This window comes from Telopea speciosissima, chromosome 4 (assembly GCF_018873765.1).
Source record: "Telopea speciosissima isolate NSW1024214 ecotype Mountain lineage chromosome 4, Tspe_v1, whole genome shotgun sequence".
In the NCBI taxonomy this organism is placed as follows: domain Eukaryota; kingdom Viridiplantae; phylum Streptophyta; class Magnoliopsida; order Proteales; family Proteaceae; genus Telopea; species Telopea speciosissima.
In genome coordinates, this window is record NC_057919.1 from 25,384,147 (window position 1) to 25,411,749 (window position 27,603).

Here is a 27,603-nt window from a genome sequence, read left to right on the forward strand (position 1 = left end):
GGTTATTCCGAGACTCAGAAAGGTTACCGGTGTTATGACCCTATTTCTCATAGGCACTTTGTTAGCATTGATGTTACTTTCTTTGAGAGTATTCCTTATTACTCTCCTCCTCCCTCACCTAGTGAGGCTATGCTTCCTAACCCCACTCCACCTATTCCATCTGTGGTTCCTCTTCCTGTTTTGGATCCTGCAGCAACACCTCCTTTACAGGTTTACAAATGGCGCAAGGCTACAGTTCCATTTGCTACAGTACAGGCTCCTAGTCTACCTTCCACCGATGGTGAACCGGCTGAAGTTCCGGCTGAAGTTCCTTCATTAGACTTACCCATTGCTAAACGGAAAGGTACTCATTCTTGTACTACTCGCCCTGTCTATCCTATTGAGGACTATGTTGGAATTTCTCACCTTCCCTTGTCTTTTCGTAATGTTGCTTTCTCCTTGTCCTCATCTTTTGTGCCCAAAACTCACAAGGAGACACTTTCTCACCCTGGTTGGAAGGATGCTATGGATGTGGAAATGGATGCTCTATTGTCCCATCAGACATGGACATTGGTGGATTTGCCTCCCGACAAGGATTTGGTTCGTTGTCGCTGGGTATACAGTATCAAATATAATCCAGATGGATCAGTTGAGGGTCTCAAGGCTCGCCTTGTTGCTAAAGGCTATACCCAAACCTATGCAGTTGACTACTTTGAGACCTTCTCTCCCGTGGCTCGCCTCAATTCTATTCGAGTTCTTATATCTATTGCTGTTAAGCTGCATTGGCCTCTTTATCAGATGGATATCAAGAATGCATTCCTCTATGGTGATCTCAAGGAGGAAGTTTATATGGAGCAACCTCCGGGGTATGTTGCTTAGGGGGAGAATGTTGCACGTGTATGCAAGTTGGCAAAGGCTATCTATGGTTTAAAATAGTCCCCAAGGGCATGGTTTGACAAATTTAGCAGTGTTGTAACACAGTGTGGTTTTTCCCAATGTTATTCGGATCATTCAGTTTTTATCCGTCGCCAAGGTTCCAAGCTGGTGGTACTTATGTTGTATGTTGATGACATTATCATATCTGGTAATGATGAGTTTGGCATTGCAAATGTCAAATCCTATCTACACAAGCAGTTTCAGATGAAGGATCCGGGTCACCTTATTTATTTTCTTGGCATTGAAGTCCTTCGGAATAAAAAGGGTATCAGTCTATCATAGCGAAAGTATGTGTTAGACCTACTATCTGACACTGGCATGTTAGCTTCTAAACCAGCCGATACTCCCATGGATCCTCATCAGAAGTTTGGCAAAGATGATGGGGATAGCTTTGATGACGTACACCAATAGACTTGTTGGCAAGTTTATTTATTTGACTGTCACTCGCAATGACATTTCCTTTACTATTGGAGTAGTTAGCCAGTTTATGCATGCTCCAAAGCAAATACATTGGGAGGCAGCCTGTTGCATCTTTAGGTATTTCAAGGGTGCTCCAGGGAAAGGTCTTATTTATCGGCCACGTAACAGTGTTGATCTTGTTGGATTTTCCGATGCTGATTGGGCTGGTTCTAAGCGTGACCGGCGTTCTACTCTGGATATTGTAGTTTTGTTGGAAGAAATCTAGTAACTTGGCGGAGTAAGAAGCAAGCTATTGTATCTAAGTCTAGTGCAGAAGCTGAATATAGAGCAATGGCTCAAACAACTGTCGAGTTAATGTGGCTTCGCAATCTCCTTCAGGAGATGGGTTTTTCAATTCCTCCTATGAAGATGTTTTATGATAATCAAGCTGCTATCTACATAACCAAGAATCCAGTGTTTCATGAGCGTACAAAGCACATTGAAGTAGATTGCCATTTTGTTAGAGATGCGGTTATTTTCTGCTTTAAATACTTGCATGCAACCCAACAATGGGCATAGTGAATTGAATAGAATTTTCAGTTTTACTCTTTAAGAGTGTGTGGTTGTGCAATCTCCTTCCCTTGCGATCTCCTTGCCCCTACAACTATTTCCTTCTTCCCTACCGGCCCTCCACCAGATTAGGGTTTCAGTCTAACCAGTGTTTCTTAGGTTTAAATTAGTTATAGTATAATTAAGGTTAGCGTAAATCCTTTCTTCTCTTCACCCTCTATTAATCTAATCAATTAGATAAATTCATTAGTTAGGCCTAACATACCTGTTAATGTACCATATACTGTATATACTATATACATACTAGTATAGTGTGACACTAATTTATATACTATATATGTACTATTATAGTATCATATACTATATACATACTAGTATAATATCATATACTGTATACATACCATGCACATATTACTATACTAGTATAGTATAACTTAGTATACATACCATATACATACTGTACATATACTATATACATACCAAGTTAGTATATATACATGTTTAGGTTAGCATGCCATGTTAGGGTTGTATAATATGTACCATGTTTTACATGCTTAACATGATAGCCTATATACAACATTATACAGCTAGCATAATTAGCCTCACATGCTTTACATTGCTTTCCAACTTAGCAACCTAGACTAGGGTTAACTTTTGCACTTTCTTTCTATACATGACAGTTAATAGGACAAGTAAGCATTTAAGAATGGTCCAAATAGAAGGTGACTGGTCTTCGGCCAAGCAGACTGGGTGCCTAACACCTTCCCAGCTCATAATCTAACGCTTGCCCAGAGATCTAAGCAGACCAAAGCCAAACATTAGAGTTCATTCTCTCCCCAAAAGGGAGAGACATGTATGGGTGCTAGACCCTCATCTAGGTGGCGACTCCTTAAACTTACCCTCTTTCGTTGTGAGTGGGTACGACCTGTGGTGGAAACCCTACCCCCGGCTCGGGTATTTTTTCCCATTGTACCTACACAATAGTCCAGCCAGAATCTCGTGGAAGCACCATCATCAAACAAGGTTTTTTACAACCCCTTGCACAAGTGGTCTGAGCTTCATAATCTTTCTCCAGACCTAAGAGGCATCAGAGAGAGAATAAGTAGAGTCCAAATGGAGTCATTACGAAGGAGGCGGTAATAGACCCAATCAACCCAGATACTCTTCCACCTGGCCGCTAGTTTCCAAATTAGATTGAGAATACCAGCAATATTGACGTCTTTAATTCTTCTTAAGTTAAGACCCCATTCTTGCAAAGGAATCTGGTGGATTCGCAACCCTTCCAAAGAAGGGCACACATGAGAGACTCCAACTTCGAGATGATGGACTGGGGAAGACAAAATATGCTGGACCGGTAAATGTAAGAGGACTGAAGCATAGATATGATCAGTTCAAAACGGCAAGCATAAGAAAGCAGCTTGTCCTTCCAAAGCTGGAGCTTCTTATGTAAGAGATTCAGAATTGGGGAGCAATGGTAAGTAGTCAACCTGAAGGGGATCAAAGGTAAGCCCAAATACTTAACTGCAATACGACCCAAGGAAAACCCAGACTTCTCTTTCAGACAAGACCTAGCAACCTCAGAAACCCCAGCCAAGAACAAGAGAGATTTGGAGTGGTTTATAAGGAGCCAAGGAGGCCTAATATACTTTCAAAGAGGCGTAAATAGGACAAAATGGGAAGATATTGTGAAAAAAAAGACCCTCTCTACCTCCATCCTTTCCCCCTCCAATAGCCACATGAAGCTCCCTCCACCGCCTCCTCCCTCCGGGGGCATGCAGCCATCCCCTCGTACCTCCCTCTCCCCTCCACCCTCTCCACCTCCACCCTCTTCGCCTCCAGCCCCATCGCCACCTCCTTCTGGATCCAATCCATCGCTACCTATCCTCTCCTCTGGCTGGAGCGCTCTCTTCAGGTCGACTCCAAAGGCTTTTGATGGCATCCCTCTGCATTTTATTGCCCCTTCCACTGTGAGCTCTGGGAAAGTTGCTCGCTGCCCTGAGGGCTTTCTAGAAGAAGAAACAAGACTTTGGGAGAACTGCTTAGTGGGAAGCTTCCTTGGCTCTCGTCCACCATTCCACACTGTGAAGGCATCTCTTTCTAAGCAATGGCGTACTCAGGGGAACCTCGACATCTCGTTGCTGGACAATGGCTTTTTTATTTTCAAGTTCTCTAATGACATAGACAAGTCTCGAGTCCTCGAAGATGGTCCCTGGCATATGGGAAAGAAACCTCTGTTTCTCCGGCAATGGCACCAAAAGCTTCAACTCCAGCAACTAGATATCTCGTCTCTTCCTCTCTGGGTCTCTTTGCAGGCCTTCCCCTACACTACTGGTGCTCCGAAGGTCTTAGCACAGTGGGATCAGTTCTGGGCACTCCTCTGTTTTCTGACCTTCGCACCTCCAGGAAAGATCGCCTGGCCTACGCGAGGATTCGTATTGAAGTCTCTGCCGCTGATCCTCTTCCTTCGTTCATCACAATCCATGAAGGCGATGACTATTCTTTTGAGCAGGAGATTCACTTCGACTAGAAACCACCTCACTGCCTGACCTACAAATCGTTTGGCCATAACTCGAAGTTTTGCGCCTCTAAAGCTGATTGCCCTTCCTCAGATGGACTCCGCGAGAATCTGCGTGGTTCCTCTCAAGCTCATGTCTCTGTTGGACTCCGTCAGCCTCTGCCTCCTCCAACTCAAGCTCCTCTCTCTGAGGCCTTCACCCCTAAGCGTGGTAGGACCCGAACTAGGACCAAGCACCGGAATCCTCATCGGAAAAACCCTGGTTCTGTCGATGCTACTAAGAGGTACCCATTGGTAACAACAGATACTCCCTCCTGCCTGCTGACGATGAAACTGACGCTAATGCCTGCCCCGAGGTGCTCTAGTTCCAAATCTCTGAGCGCAGTCGATCCCGCATGTCATCGATCTCGCACACCACCCCCTCTGGTGTAAGTTCTCCTACTGCCAAATCTACCCTCCCTCTGGTATTGGTCTCTCTTGACGCTTTACCTGCTGTGATGCCTTCTTCCTCGTCGTCTGCTCTCTTGCAGAACGAAACTTCAAAAAGTGCGATGCCTTCTACCCCTTGTGAGACCCTATCTTTGTCTATCTCATCCACCTGTCCCCCTGTGGCCCCCACCTCTTCTCTTGAACCTTCACTCCTTGGCCCTGGTCCCCCTTTTAATCCCACGGGATCTCTTTTAACCCATGTGGGTTCTCGGGTCTCTCCAACTCAAAAATTGGCCACCCATCAAACCAGCTCTAATTCATTCTTGGAAAGGCCAGTTCAACCATCCACCCCGTCAGGCCGAGTCACAACTCACCCCCCCCCCCTTGGCAAGCTCTTCCCCTGCTGGTTCCTACCATCGCAGGCATCGTAGCTCTTCTCAGCATAGATCAGTTCTCTCTCGGCTGTGTGAGCCTTTGCTGCCTTTAGCTCCCTTGTCCAAATGAACCATGGTCTCTTTTGGAACACTAGGGGCCCAAATAACCCCTCTAAGCATGCTGCTGTTAGGTCCAAAATCAAGCTTGATCATGCAAGCTTTTGCTGCCTTCTCGAAACTCATATCAAGGAACCCAACTCCTCCAAAATCTCAGCCTCCATTGCCCCAGGCTGGTCTCTTCTCTCTAACTACCAACACCATGCTAATGGCAGAATTTGGTTTTTATGGGACCCTTGTAAATACAATATTTCCCTCATCTCCTCTTCCTCTCAATTCTTGCATCTTAAATTCCATGATATCATTAGCCATTCAAGTTTCCTTCTCGCCGTGGTCTATGCCACAAACTGTCCCTCTCATAGGCTGTCTCTTTGGACTGATATTCGGTCCATTGCAACTCAGACTGGTAATGCTCCTTGGGGCCTTGGTGGTGACTTCAATAGTTAAATGTTATAAGGTACAGCCATGAAAAGCTAGGGGGAGATCATATAGACATGGATGCTATCAACTGTTTCAATGAGTGCATCGAAGACATAGGGGTTAATGATCTAAGATGGGCTGGTCCAATCTATACTTGGAATAACAAAAGAACAGGCAGTGCTCGCATCACTTGTAAGTTGGATAGAATGCTGGTTAATGAAGAATGGCTGTCAGCATTTCCTTCATCTCTTGCAACCTCAGACTTACCTGGCATCTCTGATCACAGCCCTATCACACTCACCATCCAGCATCTCCTTTGGCCCGAAGCCTTTCAAGTTTTTCAACATGTGGGTATCTCACCCAACTTTCTTGCCTACTGTTCAAATTGCTTGGGATAAGCCTGTAAAGGCTTTCTCCTCTCCCCTTATTGCTTTTGCCAGGAAGCTTAGAAATGTAAAGGCTGCTCCCAAAAGTTGGAACTCAACCATCTTTGGTAACATTGGTCAGCAGGTTCTGTTATGCAAAGACACTCTCCTCTATCCAACTGCAGCTCCAATCTGATATCCTAGACGTTGACTTGGCTGAAGAAGAAAAAGAAGTCTAAATTGAGCTTTCCTCTCTTCTCTCTCAAGAGGAATGCTTTCTCAAGCAAAAGTCTAGGATTAAATGGCTGGAATTGGGGGACTCAAATTCAGTTTATTTTCACCGATCTTTGAAGGCAAGGATAAATGCAAACTCTATTCTGATGCTAAAGGCTCTGGATGGTTCTTCCATTACTATAGTCAAAGATATCAAAGACACGGCTGTGAAGTACTTCAAGGATATTTTCAATGGTTCTATGGATGATCCTGAGCCGTTCCATAACAACCTTCTCAACAAATTCATCCCAAATGAGCTGCTCCCCTCTCTTAGGGCCATCCCTGAGGAAGCTGAAATTGAGACTGCTATTCGTTCTCCTGGTCCGGATGGGTTTAATATGGGGTTCTTCCTAGCAGCCTGGGACATTGTTAAGCATGATCTTATCAAGGCTGTTCGGAGCTTCTTCTTCAACCCCTCTCAGATCAAAGAGGTCAACCACACTTTCTTATGCCTCATCCACAAGAAAGAAGGTGCTTCTGTTATGATAGACTTCAGGCCCATTGCTCTCTGCAATCTGATCTACAAGTTCATTGCCAAAATCCTTGCCACCAGACTCAAGAGTGTTGTGGATTTGCTTGTTAGTGATAACCAGTCAGCCTTCATCCTTGGCAGGAACATCTCGGACAACATCCTTCTATGGAATGAGATTGTTAGAGGTTTTGCTAGATCCAGTCATTCCCCTACTACCCTTATGAGGATTGATATTCAAGGCATTTAACTCCATTAGATGGGACTTTATCATTAATGTGATGACCAAGATGAGATTCCCCCCAGCCTTTGTCAATTGGATTCATGCTTGCATCTCCTCTACAAGGCTCTCTGTCCTAGTAAACGGCAGTCGGGCATGCTACTTCTCAACTTCTATGGGAATCAGACAAGGGTGCCCTCTCTCTCCCTACATTTTCACCTTGGCTTTGGAAGTTCTATCCAGGGATATCCAATCTTGCATGGATCAGAACCTCATCTCTCCAATTCCGAAGTGCAAAGCTCTCAAGCTCTCCCATCTAGCTTTTGCGGACGACCTTATGTTCTTCTCCAAAGCTTCCATCAGCTCTTTTGAGGCAATCATGTTTTGTCTGCAGCACTTCCAGTTGGCCTCGGGTCTGTACACAAACCCTTCAAAGTATCTTCTCTTCCTTGCGGGGGTTTCTAATTTGGAAAGAGAGGCTCTTATCGACAAAGTGGGCTTCTCTGCTGGCCAGCTTCCCGTCAAATACTTGGGTCTCCCTCTGATTCCTGGTAGGCTATCTGCTCACCATTGCACCCCTATGTTGGACCTCATCAGGAAGCGCCTTCAGCTCCGGAAAGGAAAGCTTCTCTCTTATGCGGGTCGCCTTGTCCTCATCAAATCAGTGTTGGAATCCTTTTATATCTATTGGTCTGGCATCTATGGTTTACCTCACTCTACTGTCAAAGCCTTGGAATCCCTAATGGCCTCTTTCCTATGGAAGGGCATGGACTCGACCAGGTTTCTTCATCCCATCAATTGGGCTTCAATCTGTCGGCCAAAAAAGAAAGGTGGTTTGGGTATTAGAAGAATTAAAGAGGTAAACTTAGTTGGTACTATCAAGCTGAGGAAGATTGTCTCTAAAAAGAGAAGTATTTGGGTTGACTGGATCTACTCGAGACAGTTGCAGCATGATTCCTTCTGACTGTTTCTCTATCCTCTGATGCCTCGTGGGTCTGGAGGAAGATCTTAGCTGCTCGCTCCCTAGTCCAAGGTTCTATCTGCTCCCGTATTGGCAATGGCTCTTCTACCTCCTTCTGGCTTGATTATTGGCATCCTTTGGGCATCCTTCTCCACCAGGTTTCCACCAAAGATTTTTACAGATCGGGCCTCACTAGACAATCCAAGGTTGCAAATATCCTTGGCAACAATGGTTGGACTCCGCAGCCTTCTTCTCATCAGTCACTTAACTGCATTTGGGCGACCATCCCCTCTATCCCTAGAAGTCCACCAGGGAGAGGCAATTCTGTTTTTTGGGTTCATTCTTCCTCCGGCTGCTTTAGTCCAAAAGCTGCCTAGGATCATATCCGCTCCAAAAGTGCTTAGGCTCCTTGGAGAAATCTTCTTTGGTTCAAGCACCACATCCCCCGTCACTGTTTCATGGCCTGGAGAGAGCTCTCAAACTGTCTTCCAACGCAGTCCTTCCTCTGTCATCATCACATACAAGCCCCTCCCTCATGCTGCCTTTGTTGGAACAATAATGAAGACATTGAGCATCTTTACTTCGCGTGTCCTTTCTCTTCGGCTATCTAGAAGGGACCTCTAGCAAAATGTTGGCCTTCACCTAGAAGAATTCTTCCTTTCAGTAGAGAGTGGCTCTGGATTGACATGACCTTTGCGGGTTCCTCTATTTGTGACACTGTTGGAAAGTTAGTTTTTTTTGCCACAATCAACCACATCTGGATGGAGCGTAATCTAAGGAAATGGACCTCCAAATCGCGAACCCATCAGCAGATTTGGGATGCCATTTCCTTCGAGATTAATGCTAAGCTATCTTTGGCTCCCCCCTCTTTTTGTAATGACACCCGCTTATTGTTGTCTCCTGGGGCCTCTCCTCTACCTCCCTCCAATCCTCCTCCTCCTGAGGATTCAGGTCCTCTCATTGTTCTTCTTTGCTCCCTAGGGGAGCTGCTGTAATTTTTTTCCTCTTTGGTAATAAATTTTTCTATTCACCCAAAAATAAAAATAGGACAAAATGGTCTCCATTGAAGAGAAATCAGCTTTGGAGAAGATCATGAGATTGCCAGCAAAGGCAAGATGGGAGATTTTGAGGGCCTTACATTTAGACATCGAGGAGATGAGCTGCAGGTACATAGAAGACTGAATGCTTCTGGAAAGCACTTCAATAGCTAAATTGAAGATATATGGGGAGAGGGGAAAGCCCTGGCAAATAGCAATAGACGAAGAAGCCAGCGGGCTACCATTGATAAGTACAGAGAAGCGGGGAGAGGAAATGCAATGGTGATCCAATTGACAAAGGCAGGGGGAAAGGAATTTTATGCAAAACACTGACAACTAAATCCCAAGACAAAGAATCTAATGCTTTGTGAATATCAATTTTCATAAGAGCAGTAGGAGTGGGATTTTCTGTCAAAGCCTTTGATAAGGCGGTAAGCTCATTAAAGAGAAGAATGTTGTCAATTGGATATATATATATATACCCTGAGAACTAATTAAAACAAATCAATTTCACTTTCATAATTAATATTTTTCATTGTTATATAATTTTCAAAAGTTACTGAAATTGAGAAGTTTTGAAAAGATCTTTGACAAAACATTAAGATAAATCAAGGGACCTGATAAACTAGCCATAGAGAAATCATAAGTTAAAAGTTATCCAATGGTCCATAAGCATGTGGGTTTAACAATTGGGGGAGAGGAAGGAATGCTAGTCCTTTGACATCAAAATGAAACATTGTCACATCAGCCTCACAAAACAGTGGGGCCCGCTTTAATGGGCATTAGATGTGACATCGTATTGTTAGGAAATGTCTAGGGGACCCCAGGATCAGCCACCTAGGGGACCGCTTTGGATTGGATTTCATGTAATCAAAGAAAATAAGGAAATGAAATGGGAGGAGACCATTTGGTGCAAGTGCCTCTTTTTGGTGGTTGGGGGTAATGTAGTCCTAGAATAGGAATTAATCCCACTAGGAACCAAGTAGAACCAAGCTTAGGGTAAGCCTGCTGTTTAGGACTGATTAGGGGCTGTTTTAGGGCAAAATTAGGGTTTAGGATGGGAATTTGGGAATGGGGTTTATAGGGTTTTAATCTGCAGGTTTAGAGGATCATTATGATATAAAAATATCTGGATTTGGTTAGGTTTCAAAATTCTACAGATTTAGGGTTAGGGTTTCGGGTTTTTAAAATTAGGAAAATAGCCAAAACTAGGGTTTCTGAGGATTCAGGGGCAGGGGTTAAGGTCGAGTGTTAGAGGGACTAGGGGGAAGGTTCGGCTGCAGCAGCAAGGTTTTACGATGGCTGAATAGGTCTGGACTGAAATTAGGGTTTCTTAGGTTCATAGTGATTAATGGGGAGTTAGGGTTTAGAGTGATGGAAAGGGGCAGCAAGCTGAGACCGAGTATAGGCAGGGGTGTGATGGAGCTATGGTCTGAATCTGATTGAATTCAGATGGGTGATGACTATTAAAAATAACCTAGATGATCTAGGGTTTAAGGAAATCGATAGGGAGGGAGAATGAATGGAAAAACAAAATTAAAGAGCAAACTTACTACTAGATTCCCTTGGTAGCAGCTTGATTGAAGAAAGATGAAGCCACCTTCGAATGAGAGACCCTCCCAGCCCCGTCACGGCGTAGAGTCGTATGAGGATTCCACCCACCCTTCCACCTTGATGTACCCACAAGGATGCAAACACTTTTGAAGAGCAAGGAGCAGCGGTGATCAGCCAGAGCAAAAAAGCAGGGTTTTTTTCAAATTTCAATTGTGGGGAGCCTCCACGATCTCTTATATTTATAATAAGGCCATAGGCCAATTCCTACTACAAATTAAATACCTCTCCTTCACAAAAACGTGGAAGGGAGAGGTTTAAATCTAATTAATTACTTAAAACGATTGTAATGACTTAACTACCCTACTAACTTAAAATTAAAAGAATCTAACTTAGAACAATTAACTTAAGTGAAGATTCCATACTAGCCAATAGGATATAAGAACCTATTAGCCAATAGGAACATTTCACTTAAATTAGACCAATTGAACCAATTGGATGCCACCAATTTAAGCCGGTTCAATCTAAAAAACCAGAAAAATAACTAAGTATGGAAAAATAGAAATCCTAGCCTACGGCTCCCTATTTAAACCCTAACCGGGGTTTCTTCTTCTTCTTCTTCCTTCTTGGAGCTGCATCAACTCTCCCCGTCTTGAAAACATTCATCCCGATGAATGGCTGGAGATCACGAGAATGGTCTTCCAAATCAGGGTCGAGTTACTTGAGTTCATCTTTAGCGGATGGTGCAATTTTGTATGTGGACAGCAGCTCTTTGGAGGATGAAGAAGATTGCAAATCTGGCTGGACAGCAGCCTCTTGACGAATTACATGAACACCTTGTAAATCTTCATCATCAAAATAATGTTCATCATCGTCAGGAGAAGTGCATGAATGTGAATGCCGCTTGGTCTTCATCTTCACCTTGAACTTCTTCTTTTTCAGCCACGTTGAGAGGCTTCTTCTTATGTGGGCAGTCCCTAGCGATATGTCCCTTGTCTTGACAATAATAGCAAGTAAAGGGGTCATTTCGGCCCATAGGAGTCTTGCCCTTGTCATCACACGTGGGGAACAGCGGGACGAGAAGTGTTGCCTATAGAGGAACCTTGTTTTGAGGTGCTAGTGTTGATGTAGGCGGCTTGGAAGTAGAACCCGGCTGTTTACATGAAATTAATAGCTCCTCTGCTTTCAAGGCCTTCTCAAAACAATCTCGAACATCTACAACATCAACCACTCCAATTGTCTTGTTGATCTCACTTGATAGTCCCAATCTAAACCTGGAAAGCATTTGGATGCCCTCCTCCCTAATGCCGGTGCGAGAAGAAAGAGCATTGAATTGCCTCATGTACTCGAAGCTGATCATGGTCCCTTGGCGGAGGGAGTTGAATTTATCCTGCATCCGAGACCCGAAGTGCCTTGGTAAGTATTGCTTGCTCGTGTCATATTTCATGTCTTCCCAAGTGTGAGGTGCAGTACCATTGAAGTCCATCTCTCTTTCGGCGAGTTCTCCACCACTCACGTGCAGCTCCGACAAGCTTAGCACGGATTAACTTCATTTTCCCTTCTTGAGATAGATCATACCAATCGAAATAGTCTTCTATTGCAAAGACGCCAATCATAAAACACTTGAGGGTCGAGTACCATCGAATTCTTTCAGCTCAAGCTTCACCTTCACGGTTACTGTATGTCGTCGATTAGTACCTTGGTCTCCGGTGAAGTAGGACCTCATATACTCTTCAAAAGTGGGCTGCCGACCTCTGTCTCTGTCCCGATCTTCTCTATCTCTGTCTCTGTAGCCTCGGTGGTGATCTCTGTGTTCCCGAGAAGGCTCACGGGCATATCTAGGTCTGTCCCGACGATCTCTATAGTAGTCTCTATCATCTCTGTCATCTCGATCAGTCCTGAATCTGTCCTGTGACCTATATGTCCATCTCTATAACCCCTGTAGTCATCTCTAGGGCTCCCATCTCTGTTAGGCAGTCTCTGCATCACTTGAATGGGGTTGATACCTGTCCTCTTCTATGGGTACATTGCTGTCCCCATTAGTTGTAAGCTGCCTATGCTCAATTACTTGCAGACCTTTCAGCCATAGCTCTCTGTTCAACCCTAAGGTCTTCAAACAAGGTCTTTTGGTCTGCAATAAATTTCCTGAACATCTCTAGCATGGCTGCCATGGGGTCGAGTGGTTGTGGCAGCACCGGGTTGCCATGTTCATCCATGGCTCGATACCAAAATAATGTAGTCGCAGAATAGGAATTAATCCCACTAGGAACCAAGTAGAACCAAGCTTAGGGTAAGCCTACTGTTTAGGGCTGATTAGGGGCTGTTTTAGGGCAAAATTAGGGTTTAGGATGGGAATTTGGGAATGGGGTTTATAGGTTTTAATCTGCAGATTTAGAGGGTCATTATGATATAAAAATATCTGGATTTGGTTAGGTTTCAAAATTCTGCAGATTTAGGGTTAGGGTTTTGGGTTTTAAAATTAGGAAAATAGCCCAAACTAGGGTTTGGTGAGGATTCGGCAGGGGTTAAGGTCGAGTGTTAGAGGGACTAGGGGAAGGTTCGGCTGCAGCAGCAAGGTTTTCTGATGGCTGAATAGGTCTGGACTGAAATTAGGGTTTCTTAGGTTCATAGTGATTAATGGGGAGTTAGGGTTTAGAGTGATGGAAAGGGCAGGTTTTTTTCAAATTTCAATTGTGGGGAGCCTCCCACGATCTCTTATATTTATAATAAGGCCATAGGCCAATTCCTACTACAAATTAAATACCTCTCCTTCACAAAAACGTGGAAGGGACAGGTTTAAGTCTAATTAATTACTTAAAACAGTGTAATGACTTAATTACCCTTACTAACTTAAAATTAAAAGAATCTAACTTAGAATAATTAACTTAAGTGAAGATTCCATACTAACCAATAGGATATAAGAACCTATTAGCCAATAGGAACATTTCACTTAAATTAGACCAATTGAACCAATTGGATGCAACCAATTTAAGCCGGTTCAATCTAAAAAGCAGAAAAATAACTAAGTATGGAAAAATAGAAATCCTAGCCTACGGCTCCCTATTTAAACCCTAAGTTCAGGGTTTCTTCTTCTTCTTCTTCCTTCTTGGAGCTGCACCAGGGGGCCTCTAGACAGCATCTAGTTTCATTAGTTTTTGTTTCGAGTAACTGAAATTGAAAACTTAACAAAAGTTCCTGTAAAAAGTTAAGATGATTTGTGGATCTTGTAAACCAGAAATAGACTCACCATATATAATTAAATGGCTCATGTATTGAGATTCAAGAGGGGGCAAAAAGGAAAGAGAAAAAGTACTTTGCAAAAATTGCGTTTTTCACAGTTAATTCAAGTACACAAACACGTGACCTTAGGCCGTATATATATGAATATATAATAAGAATACTGGAAGATTCACAAAGAAATTAAAAATAAACGATAACAATCATCATCTAAATCAGACAGGAATTTCAAGTCATGCTGTGTTTCAAAGCGACATACCTCGAGATCCCTCTCCAAATGCAATTCTGGAAACTGAAGTAGCATGTTCTCCAACATAACAAGTGAATAGTAAGCCTCTTTCCACAATAGAATTGTGCCTTCATCAGAATAATCCAGTTGTTTATCTCTAACAACATCAAATGCAGACTTCAAAATGTTTTTTGTCACTGGCAATATATTGTTGATATGTCCCTGAAACCCTTTCTTCAATGCGTCAACCAGTAAACCTAGAACCTGCAAAACAAATGTCAATGTGTCAAACAAAGAAAGTGTTGAGTTAGGTAACCTGATAAGGGTATTTTGGGTATTTTCAGTCCTTTTTCCCCATAGCTAGTAAAGTCGGCTATGTAGGGGTTTACTTGTAGTTCTGCCACGCTATGCAAGATTATAAATAAAGAAGCTTGGAGATCACATTGATCATTCAAGCCATTCATGAATTCTGTTTTTTTTTTTTTTTTTTGGTGAATAAAAAATTATATTACCAAAGCCCAAGAGGGGCGAAAGGGAGGGAAGGAGGGGGGGGGGGAGGCAGGGGGGGAGGCCCAATTAAGGGGGGGAATGGGGACATAAAAGAGCACTATCTAAACCCCAGGATACAACAATATGCCTGTTCCTTGGTGAATCCAGAAAAGCCTTACGAGGCAAAAAACTAAGCTCTGTGGAGACATCCCAGAAGATAGCTTTCCAAATCAAGTCGAAAGAGCGAGAGTTGGAGGTCCATCTCCTAAGGTTCCTCTCCATCCAAATGTAATAAAGAGTAGCGCCAAACACAAGCTTGCCAATAGTATCGCAAATCGTGCAGCCAGGGTAAGTCATGACCAGCCATAGCCACTCTCAAGCGAATGGGAGATGTCTCCTGCTGCGAGGCCAGATAAACGAAAGGGCTTTTTTCCAAATGGTAGAGGTAATGGGGCAAACAAAAAAAGGTGGTCGATGTCTTCCGAACCATTCCAACAGAAAATGCAAGAAAGGGGGACAGGGATTCTGCGGTGAGAGAGGAAGGCTTGGGTTGGGAGGCAAAGGTTAAGGTTCTCCAAGCAAGGAAGCTATGTCGAGGGATGTGGCCTTTGAACCAGACTAACTTGTGCCATAGGACAGTAGGGGCTTGGGATCTAACTAGGTTCCAGTCAAATCTAAAGCTGAAGAGGCCATTAGTGGTGGGGAGCCAAATAACCTTGTCCGCATGAGCAGGGTGGGATGGGGGGGGGGAGAGAGAATTCCAGATCAGGGAGAGGGAGAGGGGGATAGGGGAGGGGGGACCAAGATCCATGAGAGATGATGGAGGAAAGGGGGGCAAACTTGGGAATGCCAGAGGAGTAAATTGCTCTAGCTCCAAAGAAGTTGTAGAGAACACCATTGGGATGCTAGGGGTCGAGCCAAAGGTAGATGGAGGACCCATCAGCAATAGAAGAGGAAATGGTTGTAAGAGCCAGAGGGCGGAGGAGAAGCGCCAAATCCAAGATGAATCCGCAGGGATGGAGACTGTCCAAATGGAGTCATTTTTTAGGAAGTGGGAGTAAACCTAATGAACCCAAATGGGGTCGTGCTTAGAGGAGATTTTCCAAATAAGCTTCAAAATACCCGCGGTATTGGAGTCACGGATCCGGCAAATGCCAAGGCCTCCTTCAGATTTTGGGAGGCAAATGGATTTCCAGCTGACAGGGTGGAGGAATCAGGAGGATTCTTTCCCTTTCCAGAGGAAAGCACAAAAAATGGATTCCATAGCTTTGATGGTGGCTTTAGGAAGGGCAAAGATGCCGCACCAATAGATGTAAGATGATTGGAGCACCGATCTAATGCATTCGAGCCTACCAGCATAGGATAGAAGTCTACCCTTCCAGAGTTGGAGATGCTTGCGAAAATTGTCAAGCATGGGGGTGCAATGATGACTAGAGAGTCTAGCAGGGATAAGGGCAAGACCCAAGTATTTCACTGGAAGGGAGCCAAGAGAAAAGCCTGTGAAACGGAGGAGGTAGTCTCTATCAAGGGTCAAGACACTCAGAGAGGAAGAGTTCAAAACCCACCACCCTCCCATTGTTTTTTCTTCCCTCTCTCTTTCCCTCAATCTTTCTCTCCTTTTCTTCTTGGTTCTCATCCTTCATCTTAGGGCAGCACTAATGAGGTGATCATATGATCTAGCTGCTGCCCTCAAACCTACCTCTTCTCTTTTATGACCTACAATTAATTCTGCTCGATAGTTGCTGGCTTGCTACAGCCCTTTCTCTGCGATTTTGGAGTTCTAGTTTTTGAAGATCAAGCTCTTTAAACTTTGAAGGTTGCTCTTCCTTAGTTGGAGATTCATCTACGGTTCCTGGCCAGCATCTATCCAAGCTCTACCACAAGTTTTGTGCAGCCCCTTAACAAATTCGATCTCAACTTTCAGGGTTTTACAAAACCTTGACACCTATCGATATTTGGGTTAGGGTTCTCCACTGTTGCTGATTTTTTTTGCGGAGTTTTCATCATCCAAGAGGACCACTCGACCTTGATCCCAGCCAAGAATTCTGAGTTTTTTGGCAACATTCAGGTTTTTATTGTTTTTGGATCGATTTCTTCCAATATCGATTCCCCTGTTCTGCTTCTTCTTGACTGGCTGCATCGGCCCCTTGCTGGTTCCATTGTTTGTGTGGCTGTAACCATGACAGGCACAGATTCTTCTTCTGCAACTTCTGGGATTGATAGACAGCCCCGGACTGACTTTCTCCCTTTTGCTGCTCCCATTAAGCTCGATGGCACCAATTACCTCATGTGGTCTTGGTCTGCCTATTTGACCATTGCTGGTCGAGGCCTTACCGGCCACATTCTTGGGAGTAACTCCATGCCAACTGAACCTGATTCTCTGCAAGACCAATGGGTGTCCCATGATGCTATGGCGATGTTCTATTTGATCCACTCTATGTAGCTTGACATCACCAGCAACTATTTATTACTGGAAACAGGCCATCAAATCTGGAGTGCTGCCAAGGAAATTTATGGGCAAGTCGGGAATGATGCTCAGGTGTATGAGATTCGCAAGAAGATTCATGACACCATTCAAAAGGAGATGTCCGTTTCTAAATATTATGCTGCCCTCAAAAGTTTATGGCAGCAATTGGATCATTACTCCGATTTTCAGCCCTCTACTGTACTGATATTGCTGCCTATCGCAAACAAGTCGACAAGATCCATGTGTATGATTTTTGGCAGGTCTGAACCTGGAGTATGATCCTACTCTAGTGCAAGTGCTTAGCCGATCTCCATTTCCTACTCTAGAGCAGTCCTTTGCATTGGTTCATACAGAGGAGACTCGCCGGGCTGCAATGTTGCACACTCCTACTGATCGCTCTGCCTTACAAGCTAGCCCTACTTCTATTACCATTACTGATGGTAGTAATGTTGCCTCCAAAGAGCCTATCAAGTGTGAACACTGCAACAAACCCTATCACACTAAGGCTCAATGCTGGAAATCACATGGGAAGCCTGTTGACTTTGAGGCGAAACGGGGCCGTGGGAAGTCCAAATCCAAGGCTAATCATACTGAATCTACTGGTGTTGCTGCTGCTGCTGCCCCTTCTTCCGACATTGGTCTTACTCCAAGATGAACTTCTGGCTTTCCATCGCACGCTACAGACCTCTTTCGCTGCACCTACTACGGCATCTGCACCTGCTGCCCCTTCTAGTTCTCACTTTGCTTCAGGTATTCCAGTCAATAGTCATTGTGCATCGGCTGTCTCTAGTCCTTGGATTATAGACTCCGGTGCTATTGACCACATGGCTGGTACCTCCCATGTGTTTCACCAATATTCTCCCTCTTCTGGGAAAGATATTGTTCGAGTGGCTAATGGTTCCCTTTCACCTATTAATGGAAAGGGTTCCATTCGCTGCTCTCCTACCCTACATTGAATTCTATTTTGCATGTTCCTTCTTTTTCTACTAATCTTCTTTCCATTAGTAGTCTGACCAAAGATTTAAACTCCAAAATAACTTTTTTCCCTCTCATTGTGTCATAAAGGATCTGGTGAAAGGGAACACGATTGGGGGTGGTAAGGTACATGATGGTCTCTACTTACTCGACATAGATCAGACTTCTCCTCCACCAGCCTCTTCTTCAGCTCATCAGTTACATTCAGCCACTTCTCCTGATCTCCATCTATGGCATTGTCGACTTGGCCATCCTCCAGTTTGGACTTTAGCTTTTTTATTTCCTCAGTTAGTCAAAAATTGTAAAATGGATGAGTTTTTATGTGAGGCTTGTGTTTTGGCCAAACAGACTTGTTCCAGTTATTCTCCTTTAAATAAAAGAAGTGATTCTTCCTTTGCTTAAGTTCTTACTGATGTGTGGGAACTTACCCGTTATACTTCCATTTCTGGCCATAAATGGTATGTTTCTTTTATCGACTGCTTTACTCGGACCACTTGGGTGTGCATGATGCAGCACAAAAGTGAGGTTTTTCGCTATTTTCAGCTATTTCATCGTATGGTCCAGACTAAATTCAATGCCAACTTAAAAATTCTACGGAGTGATAATGGCAAAGAATACATGGAGGGTCAGTTCCAGACTTATTTGGTTGACAATGGGATTCTTCATCAAACTAGCTGTGTGGACACTCCAACCTAGAATGGCGTAGTTGAAAGAAAAAATCAACATCTTCTGGACGTGGCTCGGGCCATTATGTTTGTATGGCAGGCCCCTTCTCACTACTAGAGTGATGCCATCTTTACCGCTGCCTACCTCATCAACCGCATGCCTACCCGTGTTCTTGATGGTCATGCCCCCTATTGACCTTCTCCAGGGTTCTTCTTTTGTGGTTCCCCCAAAAATATTTGGCTGCATTTGTTATGCTCGCAACCATCATCCTCATGGAAAGCTCGATCCTCGTAGCATTCGGTGTATTTTTTTCGGCTATTCTGCTACCCAGAAAGGTTACAAATGTTATCACCCACCCAATCGGCGTACTCCGGTTACTATAGATATTGTCTTTCATGAGTCCCTAGCATATTATTCTCCACCACCTCTTCAGGGGGAGCATGATCCAAGTTTTGAAGATGTGCCTGCTATACTATCGACTCCTATTCAGGGGGAGCCTTCTCCTCTGATCCTCCAACTCCAGCCCCTAGTTTGGTTCCCATTCAGGGGGAGCGTAGATCTGTGAGTCAGATTCCTATTGATAAAGTCTATACCCAGAAGCACAAGGAGCAAGTTGAGACTACCACTACCATACCTCTTCTCCAATCGTCAAAACTTGATCCAGAGCCTGTTACAACATCTAGTAAGTACCCTTCTCTTGAATTATCTATTGTTGTTCGTAAAGGCACTAGGTCTTGTACCCAACAACCGATCTCCAATGTTGTTTCCTATGATTCTTTGTCTTTCTTATTGTGCATTTGTGTCTTCTCTCTCCTCTGTTTCTATTCCTCAGAAGTGGCAGGAGGCGATTGTAGATCCAAAGTGGAAAGCAACCATGATGGAAGAGATGACGGCCTTATCCAAAAATGAGACATGGGAGCTAGTACTTCTTCCTCCGAGCAAGAAACCAGTCGGTTGTAAATGGATTTTTGTTGTCAAGTAGGTGGACAGGACAATAGATAGATACAAGGCTAGACTTGTGGGCAAGGGTTTTACTCAAACCTATAGGATCGACTATCAGGAGACGTTTGCCCCAATTGCAAAATTGAATATTGTTCGGGCTTTACTGTCATATGTTGTCAATCTAGGCTGGGATTTGCAGCAATTAGATGTAAAAATGTCTTTCTCCATGGAGAGCTGGAAGAGGAAGTTTATATGGAGATTCCTCCAGGTTTTTCTTGTGACAAGACTCATGGGAAGGTTTGCAGACTGAAGCGGGCTTTATATGGGCTGAAGCAGTCTCGGGCTTGGTTTGGCAGGTTCCATAAAGTAATGACCTCTATAGGATACAAACAAAGCAATGCTGATCACACCTTGTTCATCAAGCAAAATGGAGATAAGATCACCCTTTTTATAGTCTATGTCGACGATATAGTTGTGACTGGTAATAATGCAGATGAAGTTTCTCACCTGAAGACTTTCTTGGGACGAGAATTTGAAATAAAAGACCTAGGACAGCTACGGTACTTCCTTGGGATTGAAGTTGCTCGTTTTCCAAAAGGCATTTTTCTCTCCAAAAGGAACTATGTTCTAGACTTACTCTCAAAGACTGGTTTGTTAGGATGTCATCCCTGTGACACTTCTTTGGAAGCTACTACTCGCCTGAAAGAAAAGGACGGTGATCCGGTTGATAAGGGACGGGTATCAACAGTTGGTGGGAAAATTGATTTATCTCTCCCACACCAGACCAGACAATGCATTTGCAGTGAGTTTGGTCAGTCAGTTTATGCTTGATCCCTACTCCACTCATATAGCTACTGTTCTTCGTATTCTTCATTACTTGAAGCCAGCCCCAGGAAAAGGGATTCTCTTATCCCCGCATGATCATTTTCGTATTGAGGCGTACACTGATGCTGACTGGGGTGGTAATCCTGACAGGATATCTACTTCAGGTTATTGTGAGTTCGTCGGAGGTAATCTTGTCACGTGGCGTAGTAAAAAGGAAAATATTGTGGCAAGGTCCAATGCTGAAGCGGAATTCCGTGCTATGGCCTAGGGCATCTGTGAATTATTGTGGCTTCAGAGTTTACTCCAAGATCTTAGTGGTTTTGTTCATCATCCAATGATGTTGTATTGTGACAACAAAGCAGCAATGAGCATTGCCCACAATCTAGTGAAACATGACCGTACCAAGCATGTGGAGATTGACAGACACTTCATCAAGGAGAAGTTAGAGTGGGCAGATTTGTATACCTTTTGTGAAATCCAGTGATCAGCTTGCTCATGTCTTCAGTAAAGGGCTAAGTGGCAAGTTGTTTCATCCTAGTCTAGTCAAGTTGGGCATGTGTGATATCTCTGCACCAACTTGAGGGGGAGTGTTGTTATGTAACCCGATAAGGGTATTTTGGGTATTTTTCTGTCCTGTTCCCCATAGCTAGTATTGTCGGCTATGTGGGGGTTTACTTGTTATGCTGCCACTCTTTGGAAGATTATAAATATAGATGCTTGGAGATCACAGTGATCATTTAAGCCATTCATGAAATTCTTTTTGTTAACAGAAAGCAAAGCTCAACTGGCTTTGAGATGCGGCTACTTTTCTGTAAGTCCTGTAGCAAATAAATATGGATTGATGCTGGGGAATCTTACATGTGGAAGTTGAATTGAAAAGGCAAAAGGTTCATGTCACATTAACCAAAACAGGCATGGTCAAGGCATCAAGCCCATTAACCCTCTATATTGAGTTATCAAATTAAAATTTTGAAATTTCAATTAATACCATTAGTGCATTACTAAGGTAAGAGTCTAACAGACATTAAACTCCAATTCATAGTTGTCACGGCGGTTAGGCGACCCAAGGTGGTGGAGAGGGCCAAAGTTTAAGGCGACACCAACTAGGCGCACAAGACCAACTATGCTCCAATTTGAAGTCCATTCTTAAGATATTTCTCATCCATGCTGATATATGATTTCACAAAGTTGGTGTGTGTGTGTGTGTGTTCCAACATTATCCTGCCCAACTAGCTTGAAGAAAACATTACCAATCTAGAAATATTAACCTGACCCATTAAATATCTGATTTTATAAGATTGAAATAATCCTACCCACTTAGTCATATTACTTACGAAGGAGTTACTGAGATTTTACCTGTGCTGCTGCACTCCATAGATTTTGCTTTTCACCCATATACCATGAGAGAATATACTCTAAAATAGGATCAAGTGACTGCTGGCTAATTCGTCCAATCAATAGCTTTATCACTGCACCAACCATGGAGCGAACTTTATAATCATGGTCATTAGCCAAACAATCCACTAATTGAAGGAAAAATACGTTGGCCTGCTCATCAATAGTGCTTTTCGGAAATTTGATTATAATTGCATGAAGCATTTCAAGTGCTGCTTCTCTTCCAGAAGAATGCTCATATCTGGGGGAAGAAGAAAAGATGAAATCACTATAAGACATGAAACTCAAATAAATAAATAAGATAATACTTAAGATGTGCTGATTTAAGATCCTTACTCAAGATAAGCAAGCACGGAATCCAGATGCTGCTGTAAGCATTCCTTAGAGAGATGATAATCAAGCAAGAATTGCAAATTTGCAATAGAATTTGGCTGCACTTCTTGCGAATTGGTTCTACCAGACTTGTTACCATCAGTTCTGCAACTTGAGTGAAAAGATCATATCTCTCATGGACAACCAGCTTCCTGCCAACAATTGCCTTTAAAAGTGAAAGGGCCAAAAAGGAAGGATTCCTTTCAAGATCAACAAACAGGGGAAATTGAACCAACATGTGTAGCTGATCGCTGGAGAGCATAATGCTAGTGCTCCGCAGAAGCACCGTTAGCAATCTTAGACAGGACTGAGTTAGAGGACTGCTAGTATTTCCAGATTTCTGGGCAATGTCCAAAAGCAAAGTCTTGATATTGTCAGCTTGGGAGCCAAGCATAGTTGTCATGGCGTCGCCATGGCGTCCTGGTGTTGGGGGAAAGGGCATATCGAGATCCGCCATAGTATATGTATAAATATCGAGCGATATGGCTTCCATGGCGTCGCCATGGACGCCATACCACGATATATGGGTATGTCGACCGATATTTGAACATTTAATGTATAAAAGTCAGGTTTATATATATATATATTTTTTTTAAAAAGATTTAATAACTTAGATGCTTTTTCGTTAATGTGTATTGGAGGTGTAACTTTTTCAAGTTACACCTACAATACACATTATCATAAAACTTAAATAAACATAATAACTTATACTCTTATAGTCTTATACGGTTATACCCTAATGGGGGAAATAGAAAATTAGAAATCGCAAAAGGAAAATCGAGAGGAGAGGGATCGTGACTCCGGCAAGCGGCAACGGTAACTTCCTCGCTTCCTGCAACTCTCGAGTCTCGGCAGCCGTCGAACAAGTTCGAAGTTCGAACTTCTCCAGTTCTCCAAAGCAATCTCTAGGACTCCAACTCTCCAAGTAAGTAAATTTTTAATTTTTTTTAATTTGGATCTTCTTCCTCCTCCCGGGAGGACGCCTTGAGACCTCGTCTTCTTCTTCTTAACTTCTTCTTCTTGATTCTTCTCCTCCCAGCCTCCGGTAGTGATTACCCAGTAGTATCGTTTTTTTGTAATTTTTCTCTTGCCTTGCTTCCTCCTCCCAGGCAGACCTCTTCTTCTTCTTGATTCTTCTCCTCCCGACCTCCGATCACTACTACAGCCAATAGTATCGTTTTTATTTTTATTTTTCTCTTGCCTTGCACAGCCACATTTACACACACAGTGTGAGGAGAGTCGAGAGACAGGGGATTTATTTGATTAGTAGTCCTCGACTCCTCTCGGTTTTTATTTTCTTTTTCTTTTTCTTCTTTGCTTGTACGATCACGGAGACGAGGGACATAATCGAGCGACAGAGGGGGAGGGATTCATTCCGATCAGTCTTTTGCAACCATAGCCTTCTCGGTTTTTTTTTTTTCTTTTTCTTCTTTGCTTGTACATCACGAGAGATTCACGAGAGACAGGGACAGTCGAGAGAGAGGGGGGAGGGATTTATTCCGATCGGTGTTGTAACCATAGTCCTCTCGGTTTTTCTTTTTCTTTTTTCTTCTTCTTGCCTTGCAACTAGCTTGCTTGATCATGAGACCTTGGGACTTCTTGCCTTGCATTTTTTTTTCTTCTTCTTGCCCTGCACAAGTGCACACATACACACAAGTGTCACACACAGAGACAGGGGAGAGAGTCGAGAGACGAGAAGGGGGAGGGATTTATTACAGCCGAACTATCTCTCTGTTTTTTTTTTTTTTTCCTTTTTCTTGCCTTGCAGTTGCGGGGTTGCACGATCACTGAGAGAAGGTGTTTGTTTTTATTTTTCTTCTTCTTACCTTGCACACAGGCCTGACCCACGAGCCCACACATACACAGTTACACTTACACACACAGAGACAGGGAGAGAGTCGAGAGACAAGGGGGAGGGATTTAATAGTTATTACAGCCAGTAGCCCATCACTATTCACTGATTTCACTCACAGTGTCACACACACAACAGCAGCAAGCACATATTCAACTCCATAATTTCAGTTTTTTTTTTCCCCTCCATCCATTAATGTTAATCTGCTAAAAACCAGTACTTGGATTTTGTGTTTTGACTGTATTCCATCCTAGTTCAGCTTAATGTTAATATGCTAAAAATCAGTTTAATTGTTTTTTTTTTTGTTTTGTTACCTTTGTAGAGTCTACTAGTGTCTTTCACTCAACTAATGGATGGTTCTACACCAATTAGTAGTGGGGGTGAAAATATTGTGAAATCTTGGAGCTACTCCAGGATATGATCCAAGCAAAGACCCAGCAAGAAAGGCCAAATCAAATGACCCTGGGTGGAAGTATGGGTATTGGCCAGATCTAACAAACAAGTATGTTGTTAAATGCACCCTTTGTGGCAAAGAAATGAGTTGTGGAATTAAAAGATTGAAGCAACATTTGGTGGGTGGATATGGAGACGTTATTAAGTGTACCAAGACGAATGATTCTATTTCTCAAGTGATGAGGGAAGCTCTAAATAAAAAAAAGAAGAAACAAATTACAGAAGTATTGGATGATGATGATGGTGATGATAATGCTGTAGAAGTTGGAGGGCAAATACAATCAGAAGATACACTAGAAGGACAATCCCAGACTCTGGATGCTGCTAGGGTGGCTCCTAGCTCTGGGACAATTGCTAAGAAAAGAAAGGTTACTCAGCCTCAAGTAAGGGGTCCCATGGATGCTCATGTTAGACGGACTCCTGAGCAAGTAGTCAATGAAAGGCATAATAGTAGTTCTACTCAGACTACTATAGAGAACCGTTTTAGGACAGCAGAACAAAAAGCTAGAGTTGATTATCACATTGCTAAGTGGTTGTATCAGCAAGGTATCCCATTCAATGCTATTAAGGCAAGGACCTTTGAGGTGATGTGCGAGTCTATTGCACAATATGGTTCTGGATATATTCCACCTTCATATCATCAAGTGAGAGTGCCATTGTTAAGAAATGTTGTGAATGAAACTGCAGAGATGAAGAAAAAATATGAAGAGTATTGGAAGCAGTATGGGTGCACTCTTATGTCTGATGGATGGACGGATAAACGGGGAAGGCACATAATTAATTTTCTCGTTAACTGTCTAGAGGGGACTTATTTCATGGGATCTGTTGATGCATCTGGTATGGTTCAAAGTGCACAAGTGCTATTTGAATTGCTTGATAGCAAAATTGATGAGATTGGTGAGGATTATGTCATTCAAGTTGTGACTGACAATGCTTCAAACTATAAGTTGGCTGGTAAAATGCTTATGGAAAAGAGAAGAAAGCTATACTGGACTCCTTGTGCAGCCCATTGTTTAGACCTGATGTTGGAGGATATAGGTGGTCTGAAAGACTTTAAGAATGTGATAGGTAAGGCAAAAAAAATAACCACCTTCATCTACAGGGACCCTCGTCTTCTTGATGCAATGAGGAAAAGAACTAGACAAAAAGATCTTGTGAGAGCTGCAGCTACTAGATTTGCAACTGCTTGTTTGACATGTCAGAGCTTAGTTAGGCATAAGGATGCATTGAAGCATTTGTTTATTTCTGATGAGTGGAAGGGTTCTAATTTGTCAAAGACAGAGGCTGGAAAGAAAGTGGAAGAAACGGTGTTTGCTGTACCATTTTGGAACACTATGGAGGATTTTATTAGAGCATCGAAGCCACTTATTGTTGTTTTGAGGATTGTTGATGGTGATCAGAGGCCTGCAATGCCTGAAGTTTATGTTGCTATGGAAGAGGCAAAAAAGAAAATACGTGAACATTTAGCACATAAAGAACGGCTGTGGAAGAAAATTATAAGTATCATTGACAAGCGTTGGGAGTGTCAGATGGAGCGTCCATTGTATGGAGCCGCACTATTTCTTAATCCCGGAAAATTTTTCATGTTCAACGAAAATGAAAATGGCGAACTGATTGCCAATCTACACATCTCATTGGTTGATGTCATGACCAGATTGGTAGTTGACCCTGCTATACAAGACAAGATAACTTTGCAAATTGATGATTATAGATATTCAAAGGGTTGTTTCGGGAGGGATATGGCGATTAGACAACGGACAACCATAAATCCTAGTTAGTAACTTAGTATTTTTAGTTTGTACCTACGTTGTATGCTACTATGTCTATGATGTATTACTATTAATTCAGTTTTTTTATTATATTTTTATAGTTACTTGGTGGAGTACAAATGGAGGTCGTGCTTTTGAGCTTTCAAAGCTTGCACGACGCATACTAGGCCTTTGTTGCTCTTCTTCTAGTTGCGAGCGCAACTGGAGCACATTTGAGTTTGTAAGTATTAAGTATTAACTTACATGATTACATTTACTTTTAATTTATTTTTTAGACTTTTTTTTTTCACTTTTGTTATGTCTTTTTATTGAAAAATGACTTTTTTGTTCTCTCTTGTTTATGAATTCAGATTCATACCAAAAAGAGGAATAGACTGGAACATTCTCGTTTGAATGATCTAGTCTATGTTCAATACAATAGCCGCCTCCATGAAAGGTTTCAACAGAGACGTGAGCTGGAAGGCAAAAACAAAACATATGATCCACTAATTCTTGATGAGCTGGATTGGTCTAGTGAGTGGATGGTTACCCAGTCAGAGGAAGATTTAGTCCATCCCAATGATGATCTCACGTGGGATGATGTTGGTAGAGCAATGGGGGCATCGATTGAAGCCCCCATCCGACCAAGGAGAACTCAAGCATCAACCTCTAGAGCCGATGTGACATATTCACGCCGTGGACATGCTAGAGGGAGAGGTAGCTCAAGGATGGCTGATGTTCAGGATGACTCTGAGCTAGATGAAGATGAGGAAGAAGAGGAAGATGATGTGAATGACGACGAGAATGTCGTAGATGACTATGTTGGTGTCGAAGAGCCACGACAAGAAAATCTGCCAAATGCAGATCTTTTAAATGAATATGATAATTAATTAGTTTTGGTCCTTTTGGATATTATGATTATGGATTGTTTAAACTTTGAAGTTTGAACTTTAAACTTTGATCTTTGAAGATTAGTTAAGGACTTAAAGTTATCTATATTTGGTTGATTACTTGACTTTAATAATTTGATCTTTGATTACTATATTCAGTTATCTATCTTAAATTATTTTTTGGCTTTTAAATACATAATTTCCTCTCCTCTTTCATCAAATTCATATATATTAATATATACCTATTACTTTGTTCAGGTTGCTTTGCTCCAAATCACACACACTGAAGAAAGACTATTGCTATCAAGCTTCAGTAAACAGGTTAGCCTATCATTTAATTTTTACTATTGCTTTCAATTATTTGATAGGTTATCTATATTTTCAATTTTTCATACTTTCATATACACTAATGGATATTAGTTACACTTTCATGAATTAAACCATAGTG

At 42.7% G+C, this 27,603-nt stretch overlaps 2 protein-coding genes across 3 annotated transcripts in view; one reads left to right on the top strand and one right to left on the bottom strand.

Annotated features, from left to right (window-relative positions):
* Positions 1 to 22,597, bottom strand: part of LOC122660299 (U3 small nucleolar RNA-associated protein 20-like) — a 43,531-nt gene extending 20,934 nt beyond the window's left edge. For both annotated transcript variants that reach the window (XR_006332663.1, XM_043855541.1), the window contains exons 1-3: positions 22,180 to 22,597; positions 21,802 to 22,084; positions 14,112 to 14,345 (exon numbers count right to left, since the gene is read on the bottom strand). Coding sequence is in view for 1 of the 2 variants with exons in the window: in XM_043855541.1 (XP_043711476.1) it covers positions 14,112 to 14,345; positions 21,802 to 22,044 (477 nt within the window). In the remaining variant the exon portion in view is untranslated. The remainder of the gene's footprint in view (positions 1 to 14,111; positions 14,346 to 21,801; positions 22,085 to 22,179) is intronic.
* A 2,315-nt stretch (positions 22,598 to 24,912) lies between these two features.
* On the top strand, positions 24,913 to 26,295 carry LOC122659113. The gene is made up of 2 exons (XM_043854261.1): positions 24,913 to 25,471; positions 25,556 to 26,295. Exons 1-2 carry the CDS (start codon positions 24,913 to 24,915, stop codon positions 26,293 to 26,295), a joined length of 1,299 nt encoding a protein of 432 aa, XP_043710196.1.
* Positions 26,296 to 27,603: the final 1,308 nt, after the last annotated feature.

Coding starts and splice junctions, on each gene's coding strand:
- LOC122659113 (XM_043854261.1), top strand. CDS start 24,913: ATGGATGCTCATGTTAGACGGACTCCTGAGCAAGTAGTCAATGAAAGG. Junction 25,472..25,555: donor TTCAAACTATAAGTTGGCTG/GTAAAATGCTTA, acceptor TGGAGGATATAG/GTGGTCTGAAAGACTTTAAG.